This window comes from Dunckerocampus dactyliophorus, chromosome 15 (assembly GCF_027744805.1).
Source record: "Dunckerocampus dactyliophorus isolate RoL2022-P2 chromosome 15, RoL_Ddac_1.1, whole genome shotgun sequence".
Lineage (NCBI taxonomy): Eukaryota > Metazoa > Chordata > Actinopteri > Syngnathiformes > Syngnathidae > Dunckerocampus > Dunckerocampus dactyliophorus.
In genome coordinates, this window is record NC_072833.1 from 9,441,567 (window position 1) to 9,464,504 (window position 22,938).

The following is a 22,938-nucleotide window of genomic DNA, read 5'->3' on the forward strand; positions in this document are numbered from 1 at the left end:
TCTCGAATACATTCCCACTGAGACTGAAAAAGACTTCAGAGAATGTCAGAACTGCACCGTCATGGCTGCTGAGGTCTGGCCCTCCGGGGGGGTGGAGTATTTCTCTCGGGCTTGATGGGCCGTGAGGATCTCCAGGTCTGCTTCAGCCAGCACCCAGAGGCAACATTTAGCTCACGTTAGCCTGGCTAACTTGCTCAAGGCGGTTGTAGCACTCAGGCACCTGGAAGGTTTTATGGCACTTTTATTTCAACAAAGACTGACAGAACGTACAAAATAAATATTAAATAAATATTATGAATTAATTTCTATTTAATTGAATGAAATAATTTGATTCCAGTACAAGACATGACTTGGACTGGAGAAACCCTTACTGGCAAGCACACAGGTCAGATGTTTCTGTAGTTTGTCACCAGGGTTGCACACATCTCTGGACAGATTTGGTCAGAGAAACAGTCCCAAAGCAGAATGCTTCCACCTCCATGTTTGACAGCACGGATGGTGTTGTTGGGATCATCGTTATTTCTCTGAAACACATAGAATTGAATAGATAGCGCTAAATGTTGGTCTCATGTGACCACATCAGATTCTCCCAAGCAGGAGGACCTTGGATCCATCCATCCATCCATCCATTTTGTATGACGCTCAACCTCATGAGGGTTGCGTGGGTGTGCTGTAAGCCTATCCTAGCTGACTTCGGGCGAGAGGCGGGGGTCCACCCTGGACGCAGGGCACGTATAGACAAACCAATCATTCACACTCACATTCTTACCGAAGTACCCGGAGAAAAACCCACACACGCGCGGGGAAACATGCAAACTCCACACAGAGATGCCCAACATGCTAACCACTGGGCCCTGCAATCCATCACAACAAAGTGTGTTTACTAATGCTTTTCTTGGTGACTGTGCTCCCAACTCCTTTGACATCATTAACCAGCGCCGCCCTTGTGATTCTGGGCTGGTTTCTCTCCTTTCTCACAATCCTCCTTACCCCATCTGGTGAAATCTTGCATGGATCTCCAGAATGAGGGTGTGTGACTGTTTGCTTGTGCAGTATTTCTTCCATTTATGACTTATTGCACCAATAGTGGTCTCTCTCTCACCAAGCTTCTTGCTGGTGGTCTTGTAGCCCGTTGCAGTATTGTGCAGGTTTACGGTCTCGTCTCTGGTGTTCTTTGACAGCTCTTTGGTCTTGCCCGTGGTGGTGGAGAGGCTTGAATGGAAGGTACTCTCTCTGTGACAGGTGTCATATATCCGCATAATGAGTTGAGATGAGTTCAGGACTAATTTGCGTGCTTCATGAACGCAGAACCGGTCTGCGGCAGGCAGAATGTTTGCTTGTTGGTTTAATGTTGTTTTTTCTGGATTTTTTTTTTTTTTTTACATCCTGTCTCTCTCTGTTACAATAAAGATGCCATAAAGTGAAGGACTGTTCATATCTTTGTATGAAGGGGGGGGGGGGAGATCAAATACTTATTTTCCCCACTATACCTCAAAGGTCTCGTTCTCGCTAAAACGAACCTCAAAAGTACAGAAGAGGTCACATGGTGACCCCCTCATCGCGATGCTTTGTCCAGGGATTGCTTGTTGCTTTTCAATATTAGTTTTTAAAATACTTGTGCCCGAGAGATCATTGTAAGTGACGATCCTTTTTACAGACGTCATGTAAACGCGTGTTTTCAAATGACGTCATCTTAATTCTGCAGCGTTCCTGAAAACAGCAAAGTTGGAGCGAGGAGATGATGCTGCAGATGATGAATCCCCCTCTGGACGTCATCCTTTCCAGTTGAATGCGCCCAGTGGGCCAGAGCCAGGTCCTGGAATCTAGCTAATGACACACACACACACCCCGAGGACTCCCAGCATCCTATTGGCTGACAGTCTGACAGCGGCCGAGATGATTGGCCGTGTTGCAAACCATAAGCAGCTTGGACGCGAGCATAGTCGGGCAAACGAGCATCTTTCCTGGCACATCTGAAGCCATTTCGCACACTGCCATCTGTTTGTGATCGTTTATGTACTTTCATATACTTTTATGTACTTGTGTGCTTGAATGAGTCATGACACTTGGCTTACTTTGCTGTGAGATAAATAATAAAGACATATCTGTTATTTATTCAGTGATATATCTGAAGGGACAATGAAAGCAACATGCTGACATGAATAAAACATCTTGTTTTTACCACGAGACATCTCATCCAGAATGGCCTGAACATGGCAGCTTCATCCTAGAAGTCCTTTGTAATTGTGTGAGTGTTGAAGAGCATTCATATAATGTAATATAATGTAATGTAATATAATATAATATAATATAACATAATATAATATAATATAATATAATATAATATAATATAATATAATATAATATAATATAATATAATATAATATAATATAATATAATATAACATAACATAACATAACATAACATAACATAATATAATATGATATAATATAATATAATATAACATAATATAATATAATTAGGGATTTCAAATGATTAAAAATTGTAATCAAATTAATCACCGTTTTCAAATTAATTAATCATGATTAATCACCATTTGCAACTTTTTGTGAAATGTGCCCTCTTCACTGTATTTTATGAACAAAAAGCTAAATGACAGGACACCATATTATATATTTGTATGTATAAACATCTCCAAATGAAGTGAACGTTTAAATCACGCCAAAAGATAGCACACATGTCTGAAAACCTGTTTGCCGAACACAATTTTTTTTAATAGCAGCAGAACATTTGAATCAGGCTTTAACCGCGTTGCTGTGAGCCATGAGGGGTTGCGTTCAAATACACCAGGTAATATTTTCATTTGAATTCACTGTTTAGAGTGTAGATGTGTTTTCTTGGATTTCCAAGCATACTTGAACACAGCAGGAGTAACGTTAGTGAGTGAGAAAGACTATCCACTTACTGTTTTTGTCTTTTGTCATCTTTCTGTTGATTTAGACCACACAAACACACATAATTAAGACGTTGTTGTGATGTTTGCAGTGCCCCTAAATGCACCTCACCGCTGTCTATGGTGACAATGTCATTCCGAGCACGACTAAAGACATGTTTATGAGTTGGTGATACATATATATACAGTATCATATCATATACTGTAATATCATATAATACAATGCAATATAATATATTATAATATAATATCTCATCTCATAAAATAACCTAAAGTCTTCTATTTATTTCCTCCACTCATAGAAACCATCACAACATGAACATGTGTCTGTCTATTGCCACGTACCAAAACATTCGCACATTTTCCGCGACAATTCAGCTCATTGAGGCTAAATATTTTCCACTTCTCCAAATTCCCCCATTTCCTGAAATTCCACGTTTTCCAAACCAAACGTCCCTTTGAGTGTAATCATTCCTACTTCGACATTTCTCAACCCATGTCAAAACATTCGGCTCATTCAGGATACTCAAACTGTCTATTTTTTTGCATTCCAAACATTCCCCGTTTGGTTCAGCTGCAGCTCTCTCTACACAAATGGTCTTGTCTCGTTTCTCAGATTGTAGTGACGATTTTGATGACCGGAAGTTCTAAAAGGCTTTAATCACTGAGGTCCATGTCAAGAGAAGGAAGGGCAACAGCCGTTGAAGGCGTCAGAAAAGGAAAGGATGGAGATCGTGAGGATGAGCAACTTTCATCTCCTTCTCGGTGGCCTCTGTGATGGGAGGGGGTTCAACTGGAGGTCAGGTTGCACGATGAGTGCTTTATGTCCTCACAGAGCGTCCTCCCATCAGCTCATGGTGGCAGAAGCCTGAAGGCTGAAGAGGCCGACCAACCGAGAGAGGGAAGTCAGCTCTGTCCTAGTCCACAGGGTCAGTATGAGTCAGTATGCATCACCACGTTTGCCTAAATAATCAAACTGTCCTCATTACTGCCCTGCAGCAGTGGTCAGGAGTTCACTGAGGAAGAGTTGTCCACTTGTGCAGACAACACACACATACACACGCACACACACACACACACAGCAGGTATTTTCTTCCACCTCTCTGATGGGATTAATATTCCATTTGGGCTTTATCTCCATTACCTTCATGAAAGTTGGATGGTCGGAGGGGAGGTGAATATGAAATATTCAGGCGGGTGTGTAATGAAGTCAGTGTCACAAGTACCAGCAAAAGAAGTACTATTGTCTTGGCTCAAGCATCTATTGCGTGGACAGGAAGTGGGAACAGTATCTTCCCACAGAAGAGCCATGACCTGCCAACGTCACAAGAAAAGAAGATGACCGTCGACTTAGTCGTTCTACCAAGGCCTTCATAGCTGCAGGGCAAGGCCACACCACGTGAAGGTAGCATATTGTGCAGACTCACCTACACCCGGCCGGGCCAGTGCCTAGAAAAACCCCCAAAATAAAAACAGTAAAAGATGACAAAAAGGGCAAAATGGTGTAATTAATGAGAAAAAGTTGAAATGTTAATACTAGGGCTGTCAATCGATTAAATAGTTAATGGTGATTAATCAAATTTTGTCCGTAGTTAACTAATAATTAATTTAAATTAATCGCAGATAGAAAACTTTTTATCTATAATAAGTAGGGATGTAAATCTCTTTGTGGGAAACGATTGGATACACATCTAGATACGCGGGATTCAAAAAAGATACAGTATATTTTAAAAACAGACTACGGTGTACAAACGATACTATTCAATACTATTCAAGGGTGACATTTGCTGATGTAGACATTAATCTTACATTATAAAATAAAGAAGCCAATTCTATGAAAGTGGCATTCTTACGGTATTTTCAAATCATGTGTGAACAACTGCATCAAATTTTATGTAAAGGGATGTACATTTTTGACATATTTTTATTTTTTTAATAAAATACAGTTAGAAATCCCACAGCTTTTGCATGTTTAATGCGAGCGGCGACTTGTCCCACTTTGTTTGATGGTCCCTGAAAGCACCATCTAACTTTTTCATCTAAGGAGCTCATCAGTTAAATCACCTTCTTTGGAGAGAAGACCTGCGGTGTTTTGTCCCCCTATTGACACGTGTACGTATTTTTGCCCATGTGTTGAAAATCTTTCCTGATGACTCGCTAGCACGCTTCTAATGCTAGCACTGCTAATACTAATTACATCCATTCCCGTCTTCAGTCATGGTCACATTGCACAAGCCGCCAAATAGCTGTCCTCAGCTGTGCCTGCCAGTAGTTACTGGCAGGCAGCTCGTACACCAAATTTTAGCCTGTAGTTCAAAGCAAAAAATCAGCCGAGAGATGGCTCACATGTAAAAAACACTCCTTAGTTGGGACACTCGTATGCCAAGGTACCACTTTATAAATGACATTTTAAAAATACCGGCAGCACTCCTGCGCCTTCTCTCTGGCGGACTCCATGGTAACTCTACTCGCAGCAATGGTAGATACAAATAACTTGTGTCCCTACAGTCTGGACACATGAGCAAACATGCATATTTTCAGCAACATTTTATTCAATTGGAATATTAACAAATAACAGCTTCAATTTGATTTCCAACATGTGTGTGGCAATTGTGTTCAGACAGGCACAAAGAGATAAGAGCCTACATGACAGTGGCGTCGAGGCTTGACATGGAAAATCAGGTGTCAGGGAGCGTGGGAGGCGTGAACGCCCGCAGTCTGCACATTGTAGCCTGAGGACGGAAGCTCTGACGCCATCGCATGTGTGTTGTGTGGTTAATGCACGCATGCATATCTGTGAGTCATGTGGAGCATTTTGAAGATATGAAGCGACTTATGGAATGAGCGGTATTGAAAGAGGGTAACCTTCATGCTAATGGCTGCTGAATGTACGCGCGCTCTGCCTGGAAGCAGTCGCTCCAAACAGCCAATCACATGCGAGCGTGACATCATAAAAAATGCACATGGTGGCATATGGCGTGCCGAGCTGCGTTAGCGACAATATAGCTACACAAATCTATATCCATTACTGCCAGTGCAGAGGTCAATAGTTCACATCAGAGCCCTGCCTCTGTTGCCATGACAGCTGAACACTGCCTCTGATAATATCAGAGTAAATAACAGACTGGGAATAATCGCTTTTAAAATGTTTTTCTCTTGAATTTTTTTTTTTTTTGGTCAAAAAAGAAGCTCACCTTTCTCACTCCTCAACCTGCTGACATTCACCACTTGCAGCACACCTGCAAGCCTTTAGCAGGTTGTGCTATGTGTGCATGTTCCATCAATTTTACATGCCGTGCCAAAGAGTCATGTCTATTTTTTATAGCAACAACTTCGGAAAGCAACAGCATCCAAGACAAACTGAAACAAAGCCTTCCAGTGTGAATCTGACCTAATTGTGTTTTTCAGTGCCTTGACCTCCGTTTATCCACTTCACTGTAACGGGCACGCTCCTCCTGAGGACTGTTGTGTGTGCACACTTCAAAAGGATTCAATTAGGGATGACGAGCGGACATGAAGTTGCTGCTGACAACTTGGCAAATCCCCTCCTTGTTTCCAAAAGGTCACAATCAGATTTTAGTATTGAGCTGCATTCATGTTTTGTGTTCAAAGTTTAATTAATTGATTAACTTTAATTAGCTGCTGACAGTCACATAGAAATGTCATTTTTTTTCTCACATGTGAAAATACAGGCATATTTATTTCCATTTCATTTAACTGAGGTGGCAATAATTGTGTCGATAGTATTGATGATGACGACAAAAAAGGCCATTATTGGGGTGCTTGCTTGTGCATTATTCAATTCATTATTCAAGAAATCAGTGAAAAGAAGTGAGCCCAGGGAACCCGTCACATAAAGATACAGTAAGTGTTTCCCAAGACGATATCTGCTGCTTCACTCTGAAGGTACGTTGGTATTATTGTTAGAATGACAGACTACTATTACAATATGCTGCATTTTCTCAGTTGTTCACTTTGTATAAGTACTGAGGGTCAGTACAGGGACAGTAAATATGGATCTGATCAACTCAGTCCAACCGACATTTTATTGCAAGCTACAAAGTCCGTAAAGTCTGGACATATAATATACACACTTAATATACAAACATTAGACAAAAAAGGTTTAATTAAATGATTAAGGAATTCATGAAAAAAAAATACAGTAAATGATTAACTGACAACAAATTAAAATGTGATCATTTAAAATGTAATAAAAAGGTATATATAATATTAATACAAATATATTAATCCTAATTAATAAAATGTAATAAATAAAAGTACATATTATGTATTGTGTGTGTATAAATAAATACATATTAATAATTGTAAAAAATAATTGTAGGTGCACTGTTGCCGATGTGTCCAGATTTGAGGGATACAGTACAGTAACAAGCAGAAAAGAAAAAAAATCCGTGAAAGCGGAGCTTGAAGGAGATTCTGACAGAAACCGAAGGACTGCAGGACCCAGAGGCTGGAGGGCAGCCGGGTCCCTGCGCGCAGTGCATTCACAGTTCAGCGGCATCGCGACCTAAATGCAAAGTGAAGGGAGAACCTTTACTGATGCAAGCGGCAGTGTAGTATCAGGGAGGGTTGACCGAGCTGTGAACCGCCCAGCGAACACGGAGCAAATTAACATCAGCAGAAATAGAACCATGCCGGGAACGTACACAGCGAGCTCTGTCACATGACGCTGTGAGGTGAGATGACTTTTTGCGCCGCTTGGACCCTCAGCTCCCGGGCCTAGGGTGACACTGACTTCTGTCCTGTTGGCCAGAGTGTTCATCTATCATGGCCTCTCTGCCCTAATTGCTGTCTGACTCCAGATGCCATCTTTGCCTCTTACCTTAAAGTGCTCATGTCACCAAAACACGTTAATCTGGTTATTTCCACTGTGACAAATAACAGTGAAAGGCATGTATTGTATCCATTTCCTGCGTTACATGTGTGCTTGAATGTTGAAATATGTACTTTTTTTTTTTTTTTTTTACACTTTTGGTCACTGAAACCAGTCTCTGGAAAGAGACTGGAGAAGAAGGAGGAAGTGACGTTTCATCGAGAACCCTCCCACCCAGAAATGCACATGAATTATATTGGTTTATACATAGTGTTTTATTATTGTTTTTTGATATTATGACTGCTAGTTGTGTGGAGTGCTTTTGCTCAAACACTCGGGGGGGACATTGTTAGCCTGTTTCCAAAACATGCCATTTGCGGCGTCAGGTTCTTCACTACTGTATTTTGGCACATTTCCAGGACAGTTGTTTTGATACTGCGCCTCAGATAAAGGAAAGTTTGGGACTGACTTCTGCCATGTCATTAATGACCTTTTATCGTTTCCATTTCAATTCCATTACAATCAGTTGATGTTGTTTTACATTTGTTGTCAAAATCAATGATTTCCTCTCACACTAGTGAAGAATATGGAGTTGGGGTTCCTGTCTATACTTTCACTCCCTTCTTCCACTGACAAGGAAGCCGGGATCCTTTCTTCCAGAGTCAGTCCAACATTTAGTAGTAATTGAACCTTACAACTACCTTGTTCATATTATCATTTTTAGAATTTTCATCTATAAAATATTGGGGGTAATCAGCAACGGGTCACTGGGTGAAAATTACGTAATACATAAGACACACCTACTGTATCTACTGTATCTTGTCACTTGTGGTCATGTGATGCCAACATATTTTTCAGAAAGTAGCAGTTTGCTTGACTACACAGCAACGGCAAGCTGGCGTTTTCAAAAAATACCGTTTCAGGGCACCCAGAACGCCGTTTCTGTGTGGATGAAAGGCCAAAATGATGAAACACTTTGCTGTCTTGACCTGAAAATGTTTCTTTGTGGACAGCCCCAAGGACAAAGCTGAAATGGCCCTTCACACTTGGAGCAGACACGAGGAGATTGGACATGTCAGACACCTGACACCTTCTCGCCTCACTCAGGTGACCTGGATGCACGAGGAAGAACATCAGGGAAGTCAGGTGTCCATGCACGGCTGAGCACATGGCTGGTTCTGAATCTTTAGCTGCGCACCTCCCACTGGTCAAGCAGCTTCAAATAGAACTTGAAGAGAAGACAGACGTTCAATCAGATAGGATCTCTCTCGCTCTCTCTCACACACACGGCTGGAGATAAAGTGCCATCAGGACACAAATATCCAGTCATGAAAATATGAAAAATAATGGGCAATGCTTCCTGGAGTGAAACACACTCTCTGACGGTAGCACAATATCTAACACACAGCAGAGTATCATGTTTGTGGCAACAAAGTGGTGGCGGTATCATTGTCCCGCTGGTGTTATGAATGATGGTGTCATCTCTACTGTGCAAGTCATCTGTCTCTGCGGCTCGATGAGGTGGTGTGGAGAACTGCCCTGCTGTACAACTGGGCTGGGGAATTGCTCTGTGACCAGGATATTATGCCGTGCAACAAAGGGTCACTTGCAATAGCAAACACGCTCGTGCAGTTGTGTTTCACTTTCAAGCACGTGTTCATCATAGTCTGCACACGTTGTGAACACGCAGCTGTACAAAAGCAACCAAAGTAACATTGTTCCTGAACAAGGACGTTGTGACGTTATCGCACCACCAGAGGTTTTTCTCCCTATGCGCGACCCAGGCGGCCACTTGGGGGGTGGGGTGGGGTGGGGCGCCCTGATGTCACCAGTCGCTACGTAGCCATGCCCCCGCTCCCAGCCCAAATGGCTCAGGTGGTAGAGTGGTCGTTTCCCAACCTGAAGGTTGTGCCTTTGATCCTCCGTCCTCCAGTGATCGTGTTGAAGTGTCCTTGGCAAGATACTGAACCCCCAGTTGCTCCTGACGCAGCGTCAGTGTAAACGTGCTAGCAGTGTCAAACGCTTTGAGTGCCATTTACCATTCAGGTCCCGACATAGCTAAAACCGCGACTGCTCGCAGTACAGTTTTGCTGGAGGAGCACCATGCTGCCCCCTTGAGGATATTTTATAAACAGAGGACGAGTTGAGCTTTACACCCCCATCACTTTACTTCCTCACCATCTCCCTACTCCTCCCTCTGGTAGCTTGTGGAGCGGCCCGGAATAGCAGGTGTGATGGCAGGATGACTGTCAGGTCCCCCAGCCCAGGGAGTTCCACCCACCAGAGTCCGTCAAGATGACCATGTCATGACCTGGCCTTACAATTAGCAATCCGGGGTCTCGCTCGTACAATCTCTTACTTTAGCCTGGATGGTGGGGAGGGCTTCAAATAGTTTCCTCTGAGGGTCCTTGTATAGAGAAATTCGAGAGTGATTGAGAGGCTTCTCATTGTTATTACTTAAAACACATTAAGCAGTTACAATTCCTTTTTGAGGGACTTAACATAGTTGTAAAAAATTCCAGAGTGAAGCATGTGTATACTTACATATTGAAGAGCATATGCTGTAAAACACACGTAGTCTAACATTTTGGTTTGCACGTGCCGTTTTGGGTGGATTTGGGCCATTTTGCATCATAGTTTCTTCCTTTCCTGTGGGCGTACTTTGGACGCCACTGCTTTAGACTTTCAAATTCCTCACAATTCCTCCACCCTTGCTGTGCAGGCCGGGTCGAGCACAGTTCTGTGGTGAGGGAGGTCACTGCGCGGTCACCATGCAGAGCCTGGTCCTTGTGACTTGAAGATGCTGAATGTGCCATGGTGCATTAGTGCACGGCCGCGTGGAGAGAGGAAGAGGAAAGAGGGAGGAGAACGTAGGAGGAGCTAGAAGAACTGAGATGAGGTAGGAGGTAGGGAGCACACTTACAGTACACCAGCAGAGTCCAGGAGTCCCCCAAGGTTGCTCATGAAATATGAAAACAGCTGCTATTCCATATTACAGTACTTCCTATATTTCAGCAACCTCACCTGCAGGGGGCAGCACACTGTAAATCAACTACTGTATTAATGACCACATGGGATTATGAATAGTAGCATACTTTGACATTACATCCAAGTACACACTCCTGTTGCACCAACTAAAAAAAGAGGCTCAGGAAGGAAATGAGCCAATAGGAGGGCTGGGCAGGCCAACATGAGCTCTTTTTCACCACACACAAACACACACAAACACAGAGTAGCAAGTACAAGAGAGAGTTCCACAGCAAAGACACAATGCATTTGGCTCTGCACTTCTCTACGTTATTCAGGACACGAGTCGATGTTGACGCACTCGTGAGGGTCACACACGATCCGCAAGTAGCAGCATCGAGAACCGGGCCAAAGCTCTGGAAGGTTTGGAACGGGTGGCCACCAAAGACTCAGTCTGTCCTTGACCCAGTCTGGCAGTGATGATGAGAGAGGAAAAGGTCACGTAATCAGCGTTGGAAACATGACTGCCCTCCTTGTTTGGTCCCCATCACATCAGTCATGATCAATAACAGCAATCAGGCAAATAGTATTAGTACGCAAATAAGGCATTATACAAACGTATACTCTATTTTGGATGTTTAATACGAGAAAGATGTGACGATAAAAGAAGTCAACGTTTCACAAAATAAGGATTTTTTCCCCTACAACTGCTTCCAATAATTAAGTCAACATAATGGTCTTTTCACAAAGAATTTAGCAGCTTTTTCTTATAAAAGTCAGCTGACATCTCGAGGCTCCATGCGTATTTGGAAATTAGTCCAGTACACGCAGATAAAAGGACGAGTTACAGGTGGGTTTTGGTAAACAGGTGCCAGCTTTCCAGAACATTCCCATCAAACCTTGTGCTGAGTCTCTTCTCACTGCTGTGTCTACTATTAAATCATCACCGTTAGCATTTAAATACATATATATATATATATATTTTTAACTACTACCAAGCTGTCTTGTCTATCTGGTAAATATTCATCTTCCAATGAACGTCTGATCCAGGCAATCGATGGCCAGCTTCCTGGTGTCTTGTAAAAATCATGTTTTTTTTCCAAGGAGCATCAATACGTACGTAAAGAAGACGCCCCAAAGCAGCATTAAGTGCCGATGTGCAGCAGACGTCAGGTTAGTAAGCTCCTTGGATCGCCCAAACAGGAGGTGCTGCACTGTTCATTGGTCCATTGTCTTCTGCTCCTCATCCCTTTCAACCATAGTTTTCCCGCTGGAGTCCCAAACGGATAGACATGACTTCCACAGTGCAGCCCACCCGACCCCCTGAGTTCACTCAGTACATTTTCTGCCTACTGGGTAGCACAGCCTCTTTGAGGAAGGAGAACACCAGGAGGATGCCAGAGCGCTTCCCCCGCTTGCCCTTGGTGAAGTAATTAGACACCACATCATCTGGAACACACAGGTACGGTCTCATTAAATGGATGTCGTTGGATTGGAGCACACGGACATTGAACTCACCAAACCTTTGGAATAATTTAATGAAATTACAGTGTGAAAAATAAGTACTTCAACCCATGCTGATTTAACAAGTTTATCCCCTTACAAAGATACAACAGTCCATCATGTTCACAGTAGGTTTATTGTAACAGAGAGACAGAATAAAAAAAATAAAAAAGAAAAAAATTGTTTGTAAATTTGTTTGTATTTAATTGCGGGAAATAAGTATTTGATCGCCAACCAACCAGCAAACCTTTTGCCCCCCGAGCTAAATGGTTGGTTACGTGTCCATGAAACACTCAAATGAGTTCTGTCCCTTGAGTAAATTATTCCTAATCTCAACTCTTTATCTTGACAAAAGACACTTATCATTGAAACAATCTCTTCCATTCAAACCTCTTCACCATCATCGGTAAGACCAAAAGAGCTGTTCAAAGGATCCCAGGGACCAAATTACTGACCTGCACAAAACTGAAATGGAAGAAATACAAGATAACAGGCAATCGCTCTGGCTCTGGAGCTCCTTTCAAGACTTCACTTGTGTGGTAAGGATGATTGTGAGAAAGGTGAGGGGCCAGCCCAGAATTGCAAGGAAGAAGGTAGTCTGTGATGTCCAGGGAGTTGGGAGCACAGTCGCAGACAAAAGCATTAGCTACACACTTAGCTGTATGGATTTACGATCCTGCAGTGCCACTAAGTCCACATGTACAGGCCCGTCAGAAGTTCGACAAGCAACACCTTCAACACGACTCAATCACAGGACTACTCAGAATGTGATGTGGTCACGTGAGACCTAAATTGAGCTCTTTGGCATCACGTGGAATGAATGTGTTTGGGGGCGGAGAAATTGTGAATATGATCCCAACCAACATCCCCACATAAAAGGTGGAAACCTTCTGCTTCGTATGTTTGACCAAAATCCCTGCTGAGATGTGTGCAACACTGGTGAGCAACGACAACAAACGTCTGACCTGCGTGCTTGCCAACACGGCTTTCTCCACCAAGTACCTAGTCACATTTTGCATTGGGATAAAATACTTGTTTCATTCAAATATATATGGGGGGGGGGGACATTGAACCATATCGGTGGAAAAATATGTAATCGGCATATATGACTCACAGTGTGTCGCAGCCAAAACACTGGGCAACACATGATTACACAAATTGTTAGCGTCGTATACTAAAAGTCAAATTGAAGCTCACCTCCTTGCTGCACGGTGGATGGAAGCACATTTTCGCCCGCTGACAGCGACACAAAAAAGGCAAAAGGAATCACCCAGAGGCAGATGGTGAAATACGACAGCACCTGAGGAACGAATGGATGAGCATTTCTTCAAAAAGGAAATGTACACAGCTAACACGTCTAACATGTCAATCCAAAATTACCTCTGAGAAGGGGTAATATTCTTGTGCAAAGTACTGAAAGGCCATGTAGTGGTTGACCACCACCAACACTGCACAGTGGAGGAGAGCGTGTTTCAATGTATACATCATCAAACCACAGCGAGCAGGTTAAGTGCGCCCGTCCTACGTACCACAGGAAAGGATGAAGTTGGGCGAGCTCAGCAGGATGTAGGGGAACGTCTGCAGCAAGCCGAAATACACCAGGTTGGTGAAGAGTCCCACTCCCACCATCAACACTGGGAAGCCTTCAAAGATGTAAAGGCCTGCGAGAACGCCTGTCGAGAACTAAACGCAGGCACGGACAGAAATGAGAGGCCGAGCACACAAAGTCGACAGTGTGTCGTGCCGACTGGCTTACCAGAATCATGTAGTTTATTATTCGACGGGTGGCCACCGTGTACTCTTCTATTAGTTCTGCCAAGTAGTACAGGCCAGCAGCTGTGAAGACGCAGAGAGGATGAGTCTCAAGACACCAAGACATGAAACATGGCTAATGCTAACACCTGGCTCAGCAACACATACAAAAGGAGAATCTCATAAATATTAATAAGATACATTCTAGTTGAGGACTAAATGTCCCATTAGCCAGGAAAAAAGGAAACATAATAGTTTCTCTTTTTGTATCAAAGTCAATATTTGTGGTTGCAACTGGCAGGCGAACTACACGGTAGAAATACATACGACATTAAAACTACCGGACTAGTGCAGGTTAAACCACATAAACCAGACTGATAAATATTTTCATTGGTTTGGTTTAATTTTATTTGAACATGCATGAAGGTTACAATGGAATATATCTCACGAATCATCATTTCACAGTTCCACATGTCCAAAAGGAGTAGGAAGAAGAAAAGCTTATTTAATCCTACCCCCATCCATTCCACATCTTGTACAGTGCATATTATTCACCTCCTGCATTCCGTGTAATATTTTAATATAATAATCAGTGTAATAATAAATAATAAGCAAGCATGACAGAACAAACAGTATAATGATCAAGACTCTTCTGCCTTATATTTAGCAAACATCAAACAAATGATGTCGCTGTTCTTCCAATTTAGACTTTTCGTGTTGGTTATGCTGCAAGCTAAACTGTGCTAATAAATAAGGAAACGAGCAGGATAAATCTAGTGGTTTGTGACAAATACCTCTGCCATTTGGTTAAAAAAAAAATGTCTGGTAATACGTTGTTGAACTTTACCTGCTAACTCGAGCGGCTAACATGAGCAGTCAATGTTAGCTTGCCACATTCACGGCATGCACTTACCTATAGCAAGAGTGACGAAGCACACCTGGATCAACAACGACAGCCAGCTCAGTAAATAAATAAACCACATCTCTCCGCACAAGAAAAAAACACGCAATGAAGACGGGGCAGAGAGGTTAGCTCGCTAGCTAGCTGCTAACAGGCAGCGGAGCCGTGGTCAAAGGTCTCGAGAGTAGGCTGAGGAAAACATGAAAAGAGGACTACGTGGGCGTGGCTTCCTTTTGCCTGGAGCGCCCCCTGTCGTTGGAGGACGAGTGCTGACTGCTCCAGATTACCAAGGAATTGTCCATAATGTGTCTAATGATTATAAAAGTTTGAGGACATCTGTAATACATGTATGCTAGCATGTCTTACAAAGCATTTTCACCACACCCCACAAATGTATTGTATAAATGTATGTATAAATGTGTATTTTAATATCATAACAAACAAGGCAGAGTTTTAAAATTATATTCTTGTGACATGTAAGCAATGGTGGAAGAATACCTCTACTCCTTTTAGTTGACGACAAAAACTGTATTTAGCATCTCACAAAAAGTTTGTACTTGCACTTTCATTTAAACTTGCCATACTTTAATAGCATAGATCACAAAGCAAAGAACATCTTAGTCATTGTTACTAAAGTCTATCCATCCATTTTCTGTACCGCTTGTCCTCTCTAGGGTTCACCTGACTTAGGGCAAGAGGCGGGTTACACCCTGGACTGGTCGCCAGCCAATTACAGGGCACACATAAACAAACAACCATTCACACTCAGATTCACAGCTACGGACAATTTAGAGTCTCCATGCCTATTTTTGGAATATTAGAGGAAGCCGGAGTACCCAGAGAGAACCCACCCACTGGAAGAAAATGCATACTCCACACAAAGATAGAAACCTGGATCCTCAGGCTGTGAGGCCAACATGCTAACCAGTAGGCCACTGTACAGCCATTTTTTTCAAACTAAAGTCTCAGCAACAATTTGGACTCTCATTTGAGCTCAGCTGCCATCCACCAGCTGAAGCCTGGTGTATTGTCCTTCCTGGTGATGTCAGCTTCCATGAATTAGTTCCGTCTTTGATGTGAGTCACCCCCCAACACACACACACACGCACACACACTCACATATGCATGGGCAGAAGGGCTGTTACTCATTACTTTATTCCAAAAGCCAACACCTTGGTGCAGCAAAACAATAAAAAATGCATGTCAGAGAGTGGAAATGCAGTGCCTGTCATCAACAGAGCTAAATAAAGTTAATATGTAATGTCAAACAGTGTGAAGACACTAAAATGTGTCTGAGTCAAAGGTGAGAGTAATGCTTTTATACCATGGCAGTTTTATTTATGCGTGCACTCACACACGTGTATGGCATACGTGTGGAGGTGTGAAAACAAAAGGCGACCTGCTGCATCTCCGAAGACTTTCAGAATGAAGCGCGTCAATCAGCGGAGCCTCTTAGCTCAGCGACACCTGAGAGCTGCGAGCGTGAGAGCGTTAATGCGTCTAAATAAGTGGCGGCCCCCATGCTTCTGAACAGGCAGACAGATGGCGACAGCAGGATATTGTTTTTTAATGGCTGCACTTGGATCAGGTAAAGGTGGGCTTTTAAAGGGAAGGACGGCAGACATTAAACATGACTGAGTGCGTTTCTGGCGCCCTCGCATGCAACAAGTTCCGCCTGCAGCACACCTCTGATGAATGAATCAGGATATGCTTGTCTGCAGAGCACATAAGTCAAAAACAACTGGTTTTGGCCAGTATTTCCTAACCCTAGCCCTACATAGTGCGTACTATCAAGGGTACACTAAGTATAAACTGTGTAGTACTACCAAAAAATAGCGTACGCTATTAGGTGTACACCACAAAACAACTAAATAAGTGGAATCTCGGTTTTTGTCCTTAATCCGTTCCAAAAGGTCCTACGACAACCAAAATATATGACAACTGAATACATTTTTCCCATAAGAAATAATGTAAATCAAATTAATCCGTTCCAGAAACCCCAAAATATTAACGCAAAACACATTTTACAGAGAATAATTTTAGTTTAACAAGTGGCAGGCAGTCAGGGCCAGCAAAGACGTCTCTGCCTCAACACTATCAGAAGCACTGACCTACATTTACAACTAAAATTCTAAAATTGTTCCATGAAATGGTATTCATTTATTTATTATCTTTTGTAGGGTGTGTGTCGGCTGCACTGCTTCCAGTAAATGTATGCGTATGTTGGAATTTTTTTGTCCAATCAGGTTTCAGTTTGTATGTGTTGCCATGTTAATCTAATCTGCCCAGGGCGTTCACAATCACGATTGCTGGTGGATGTCACTTAAACAGGTGAAATCCACACTATTATTAATTATCGCTAGCACAACTCGACAATCACCGATGGAAGTTATATAATGCTCAAAGTTACGAGCAGAACTGTAAATCCGGTGTATCAGCGACGACCTGCAACCTGCATTAAACGTTCCAGCCTTTACATTACAATCCTATTGTAAGAGATGCTACCTTCGTACTTTTGCTACAATACAGGTTCGTTTGTGAATTCAGCAGTGTTTCTCACCTTCTTTATCAAAACTCTGACACTTACAACTTTTTTTGCAGCCGTATTCCAGAAGCAGCACGAATCAAAACAAACAAATTGGAGAGGATTACTGATTGCTGTGCAAACGCCGTCTTTGTCTGCGCTAACTATCGTCTACATCTTCAACACACTTGACGATTGTTTGCTTGTTGTGTCCCTGGGACACATCAGCGACGCTAAAACCTCATTAGAGGACAAGCAGATGGATAAATAAATGGATGGATGCTAATTTTCTCCCCGGGCGGTGGACACAAAGCGCAGACAATGTTTTGAAAGCAGCTGGACTCAACAAAGCCTGACGAGTCATTAGCTTGACTGGAGAGTGGACGCAATGCGAGCGGGAGGCTTTGTGCCACAATTTGTGTCACATTATGATGAGTGTCTTGTCACAACATCTGAAACACCCTTTTTGTTTCCAGAGGAAGTAATTATGAGGCACACAGCAAAGATGGCTGGTGGCACACAAGCATGCAGAGCAATAGCAACGTCACCACTGCAATGTTATCTAAAATGTATGTTTCAAAATAGCGTTACATGGATGACAACAAGGTGTTAGTACATTGGTAGATTTGTTACAGAGCTTCTTTTATTTGACAGGAGGAGTTTGAGACAGACAACAGACAGTGGGAACACGTCTTTACTACACGTAGTGTCCAGTGAGGAGACAACACGAGCAAGCCCCTTGCTACAAACACACAAAAGGACAAAGACACAAGTGCACACAAAAAGAAGGGTGATTTCCTGTTTTGTGGTACGGCATCATTACGCAGCCGCATGAATGGTCGCTGTTTTCCAAACACACGAAAACACATAAATAGTAGCCCACACAAGAGCCTTTCAGTGCAGGGAGGGGGGTCTGAGGAGAGAGGAAAGGGACTGAATGATGGGACCAGTCGGGGACCCCTTTCTCAGGTAGGGACCCCTGCAAGGCACCCTATTGTGTGGCTGTCTGCTAAATGGAAGATGGCGCACACAAAAGCTACAATTGCCCCGCAAAGGTGTCAAGCAAAGACAGGTTGTCCATTCTCCTTCAGCCGCAGTGATGACCACTAATTAAGGGGAGGGGGTGGGGACATTTTTAAAGAAAGGTCCTTCATTCTTGCAGCAGCTGGCCCGCATGACGCTCTGATGTGTGTTTGAGGTGAATTGGTGGGTGCACGAGTGTCGTGCTTTTGTCCTGCGTGTGTGAACATCTCATAAGGAGGCTTCCAGTGAAAACACAGAAAGGAGACCCCCTTCTCCTGTCTCGACATACCATCTCCTCGCTGGCTGTCAAATGATGAGTGTGAACGCCCAGAGGTCAGCTGGCACTGGCATCCTGTGGCACACCCTGTCACGCCTAGACGTCTCCAGGTGTGAATGGGTGACAAAACAAGCGTTCGCACCTGGTGGGCGAAGATGCCAGTGGGCCACCACAGGCCGCGAGGCATTCTCCTCTACACGCACACATGCGGCACCCGAACCTGCCACCTATGATGTTGACATCCCTGCTCTCTGAATTATTGATCGTCTTCAAATTCCTCATCTTTTTGTTTTATTCATTATGGAACTGATTTTAGGAAGGCGTGAGGTGATTGGAGAACCCTGCCATGGTCTCCTCATCATCATGAACGCCATGAAAGACACAAACAGCAATCCCTGAAACGACCTTGAGAGCGCTCTCTATCAGGTTTCCTCCCACCCTTAGCCTGACCTTTATTTGTGAGCGCTCGCCATGTTGAAAAGGTGAACTTGTCAGCCAGCATCAGACGTTGCGAGGTGGCCAATAAGCACATTTGCAAGATTGAAAGATGGAGGGGGGCTTCAATCAAGCTTAGGCTACACCCTCTTATCGGTACACTCTTCGTGATTGGTTCTCCTGAGGCTCACGCCAGACGGTCACATGATTGCATCCCTCGACCAGTCAGCAATCAGTCAGTAAAGGTACAAACTTCCATACTTCCTGAGACCCCACCCCCCTGGCAACCTCCATGCCGGGAGGCACAGGTGCCCCCAGGCAGAGACAACCAGCCAGCATGTAACACCACCCCAACATGATGGCTTCTGCTTCTGAGTCTGAACGTCTGAATGAAACTCACCTCATTCACAGCATGGACTGTGTGAATGATCATTTTTTACAGTGTTTTTTACAGCTGACTGGGAGGATAACCTGTCGGGGTCAACGGGAGGTCACCAGGGTTGTGACCCTGCCCTCCTCATCACCATAGAAGCGGCAGAGGTGACGGCGGCTGACAGACAGATGTTGGCGGTGTGGTTTAGCGGGATGGTGACAGCCAGCGTCCGTGTTCCGGGGATGCTGCAGAGCAGGAAGCACAGAGGGGAGAGAGAGGGATGCAGGGATGCTTTTTGACAGCTGAGCCTTGCAGACACTGCTGGCCTTCTGATGACTCCACTGTACGCCTTCACCTCACACTAGCATCTGTCAGTAAAGTGCAGGGAATCATATCACAGTAACAATGTCATGTCCTTTCACCATAAAAAAAAATATATCTAATAGACAATTACGTAGATCTGTGAGCAGCAGCAAAAATGTATGATGCATGCAAGAAATTCAATGATTACATTTTTCATGTTTATTTGTTCGCTCTTGGTCTGTGCATTCACGCACTAGCACATTCAACACAATGAAATCTGTAAATAACCAAGCTGTGCGCACAATGTACAGTAGAGAAAATAAGTATTTGATCCAAGCTGATTGTGTACGTTTCCTCCGTTACAAAGACAGGAACTGTCCAATCGTATTTGTGAGACGTTTACTGCAACAGAGAGCGACAGAATAGTTTTTAAAATCTAGAAAAAAAACATTAAATCAATGTTAGAAATTAATTTATGTTTTAATTTCAGCTGTATTTGATTGAGGGCAATAAGAATTTGTTCCCCTACAAAGCGACAAGCATTGTGATCCCCACAGACCGGTTATGTGTCCAACGAAATTAGTCAAATTAGTCCTATTTTTTTAGAATAGTAGTCCTAATGTCAACTCATTGTGTGGATAAAAACACCTGTCACAGAAGCAGTCTCTTCCATTCAAACTTCTCACCCATCACGGGCAAGACACAAAAGAGGTCAAAAGGACATGATTGTAGACGTGCACAAGATTGGACTGAACTACAAGACCATCAACAAGAAAGAGGCCACTGCTACTGACTACTACTAATTCATAAATGGGAAAAATAGGAGATTACAGTCAATCGCCCTCGATCTAGAGTTCCATGCAAGATTTTACCTGGTGTGGTACGGATGATTGTGAGAAGGGTCAATCAAGGACCAGCCCACAAGGGAGGATCTGGTTAATGGTCTCAAGGAGGGCTGGGTGATTTGGGCAAAAATGTACTATAAATAATGATTTCAACCTCAATTTCGGTTAATGTACGATAAACAATACATAAACATAGAAATACCCACACTTTTACTTAGTTTCTTCCAATTACGTCAGTCCTTTACATGTTTGTTTTTCTTAAAATGACGTTATAAACCAGTATGTTTTTTTTGAGGCATTCTCAAATTCCAATGACGCGATGTTTGTAAACAAGAACTAAATGACTCCCGGTAAATGCAGATTTTTCTTCACTTGATTTATTGTAAGTCAGTGTAAATACAAGTATAAGCTCCAAAAAAATGCAACCTCTCATCATGGCGACGTTAACCTTAAAGGCTGTGATTGTTTGGGTTTGGCCTTGTTGTGCTTGCCACGTGCTTGCTGTATTGGGTTCAAATACTTATTTCACTCAATCAAATATGCATTCATTTATCACCTTTATTTTACGTTTATTTACATTCTGTCTTTCTCTGCTACAATAAACCCATCATAACGATGGACTGTTCATGTCTTCAAAAATCAGCGTACCTATTTTTCCTACTGTATGCTCATCTTACTGTACCGCCATCAGCTCTATAGGTGTCACTCTAACGCCACCGTCTGCCACCTGTTGCCTCCACTGCACACAGGAAGCAACTAAAGCACGGAGGTGGAGACACAATTCCCCCCCCCCAAAAAAGACTGACAAGAAGTAATGAATCGCTCTGTGTAAAAATACAGCTTGGTGCATTGTGTCGTGGTGGGGCTCAGAGCCGTGATGTCAGGGGGGAAACCCGGCTCCCAGTGGTACAGACACGGCTAAGAAGAGGTGGGCTGTCTGGTCTCTCTCGCTCTCTCACACGCACACCCACACGCGCGCACACACACGCACACACACTTGGTGCGCTTTCGTACTCACTCGGGCACTAGGGGTGTCACGAGACACCCAAAACACGAGACGAAACGACGCACGAGATTGGGTTCACGAGAGCGAGACGAGGTGACATTTTAACATTAATTGTAAGAAAAGTACAATGAAAAAATATGACCGGACAAACTTTTTTATTTAACAAAGTGCATTTTGAAATAATAATAATAAATAAAAATAATATATCATGGTAATGGAATATTTCCTTTAATACGTCTTCTTTAACTCGTCTTCTTTAACTTCTTTTGGAAATTTGCGTTTGGTTTTGAAAAGCCAAACGTTTGCAGCATTTGTTTGGCATTTCAATAGGGGTGTCAGCATTAATAGTTCTAGCTTGTAGTTCAATGCCAGCTCACTGTTTTTTTCTTATCTACTTGTCTTTGACTATTTACGTCAGGGCTGTCCAGCTGTCCCTTGTTATTTGTAATGAAAATACAATTTATAAAAAAAAAAATTAAAAAATGTTACACACACAGTCATCCCTCATTTATCGCGGTTATTTGGTTCCATACCCAGCCGTGAATTTCCGCAAAGTAGGATTCAATATTAATAAATGGAACATTTTCGTAGTTGGAGCATGGAAAACCTGTTTATGAGTTTATAAATACAATCTTTACCATTATTAGAGCCCTATGGACATGAAATAACACCTCTGTAGTCACGTTTACGCTCCTATTATTCTTTGTTTACACCACACAGACATGTCATGGCTGACGCCACGCAGTGTGATGGTGATCTAATGTCACGTCTCAATATTGGAACATTACTGATGCCTAATGGTCAAAATACCACATATACCTTTGTCTTTTAATATTTTTTGACTAACAATACAACACAGTCAACCCCAAAACAGTAATCATTTATGAATTAATTCAGTTTTGCAAAATCGTGGTAGAGCGAGGGAGCGATAATCGAAGTGCAATATTGCGAGGGACACACTGTGCGACACTATGGACACCCATGCGTGTTGCCAGACAACGGAGGAATTCCTTCTTGGCTCTGTCGCTGGTCAGGGGCTGGGCTGCATTGTGAAGGGGTTTATGCAGCTTTCAGACCCGCATTGCATGCTGATACTTGTGCACAATTGGAGGTGCAGCTCCACTCCTACCGGCCTGCGTGGCAGATACTTCACCTTTGTTGACCACTGGTATTTAATAACCTAATACATGCATGATGCAAGAAACACTTCCTGTCTTTCACTTTTAATGCGCACCTCTACTCATTAAATATTGCAACCATGTCGCTAAATTGTCAACACGG

At 43.0% G+C, this 22,938-nt stretch overlaps 1 protein-coding gene across 1 annotated transcript; it reads right to left on the minus strand.

Annotated features, from left to right (window-relative positions):
• Positions 1-11,743: 11,743 nt before the first annotated feature.
• Positions 11,744-15,060, minus strand: tex261 (testis expressed 261). Its single transcript, XM_054752834.1, has 6 exons — positions 14,884-15,060; positions 13,975-14,054; positions 13,748-13,901; positions 13,599-13,666; positions 13,416-13,518; positions 11,744-12,164 (listed from the first exon to the last, which is right to left on the minus strand). The coding sequence occupies exons 1-6, from the start codon at positions 14,951-14,953 to the stop codon at positions 12,049-12,051; spliced, it is 591 nt and encodes a 196-aa protein (XP_054608809.1). The 5' UTR covers positions 14,954-15,060; the 3' UTR covers positions 11,744-12,048.
• Positions 15,061-22,938: the final 7,878 nt, after the last annotated feature.

What these genes read in the sequence shown, in the direction of transcription:
- tex261 (XM_054752834.1), bottom strand. Translation starts at nt 14,953, where the DNA reads ATGTGGTTTATTTATTTACTGAGCTGGCTGTCGTTGTTGATCCAGGTG. An exon ending in CTTCGTCACTCTTGCTATAG is followed by an intron (nt 14,055 to 14,883) that starts GTAAGTGCATGC and finishes GCGTCTTCACAG; the next exon opens with CTGCTGGCCTGTACTACTTG. An exon ending in AATATTACCCCTTCTCAGAG is followed by an intron (nt 13,519 to 13,598) that starts GTAATTTTGGAT and finishes TTCGTTCCTCAG; the next exon opens with GTGCTGTCGTATTTCACCAT.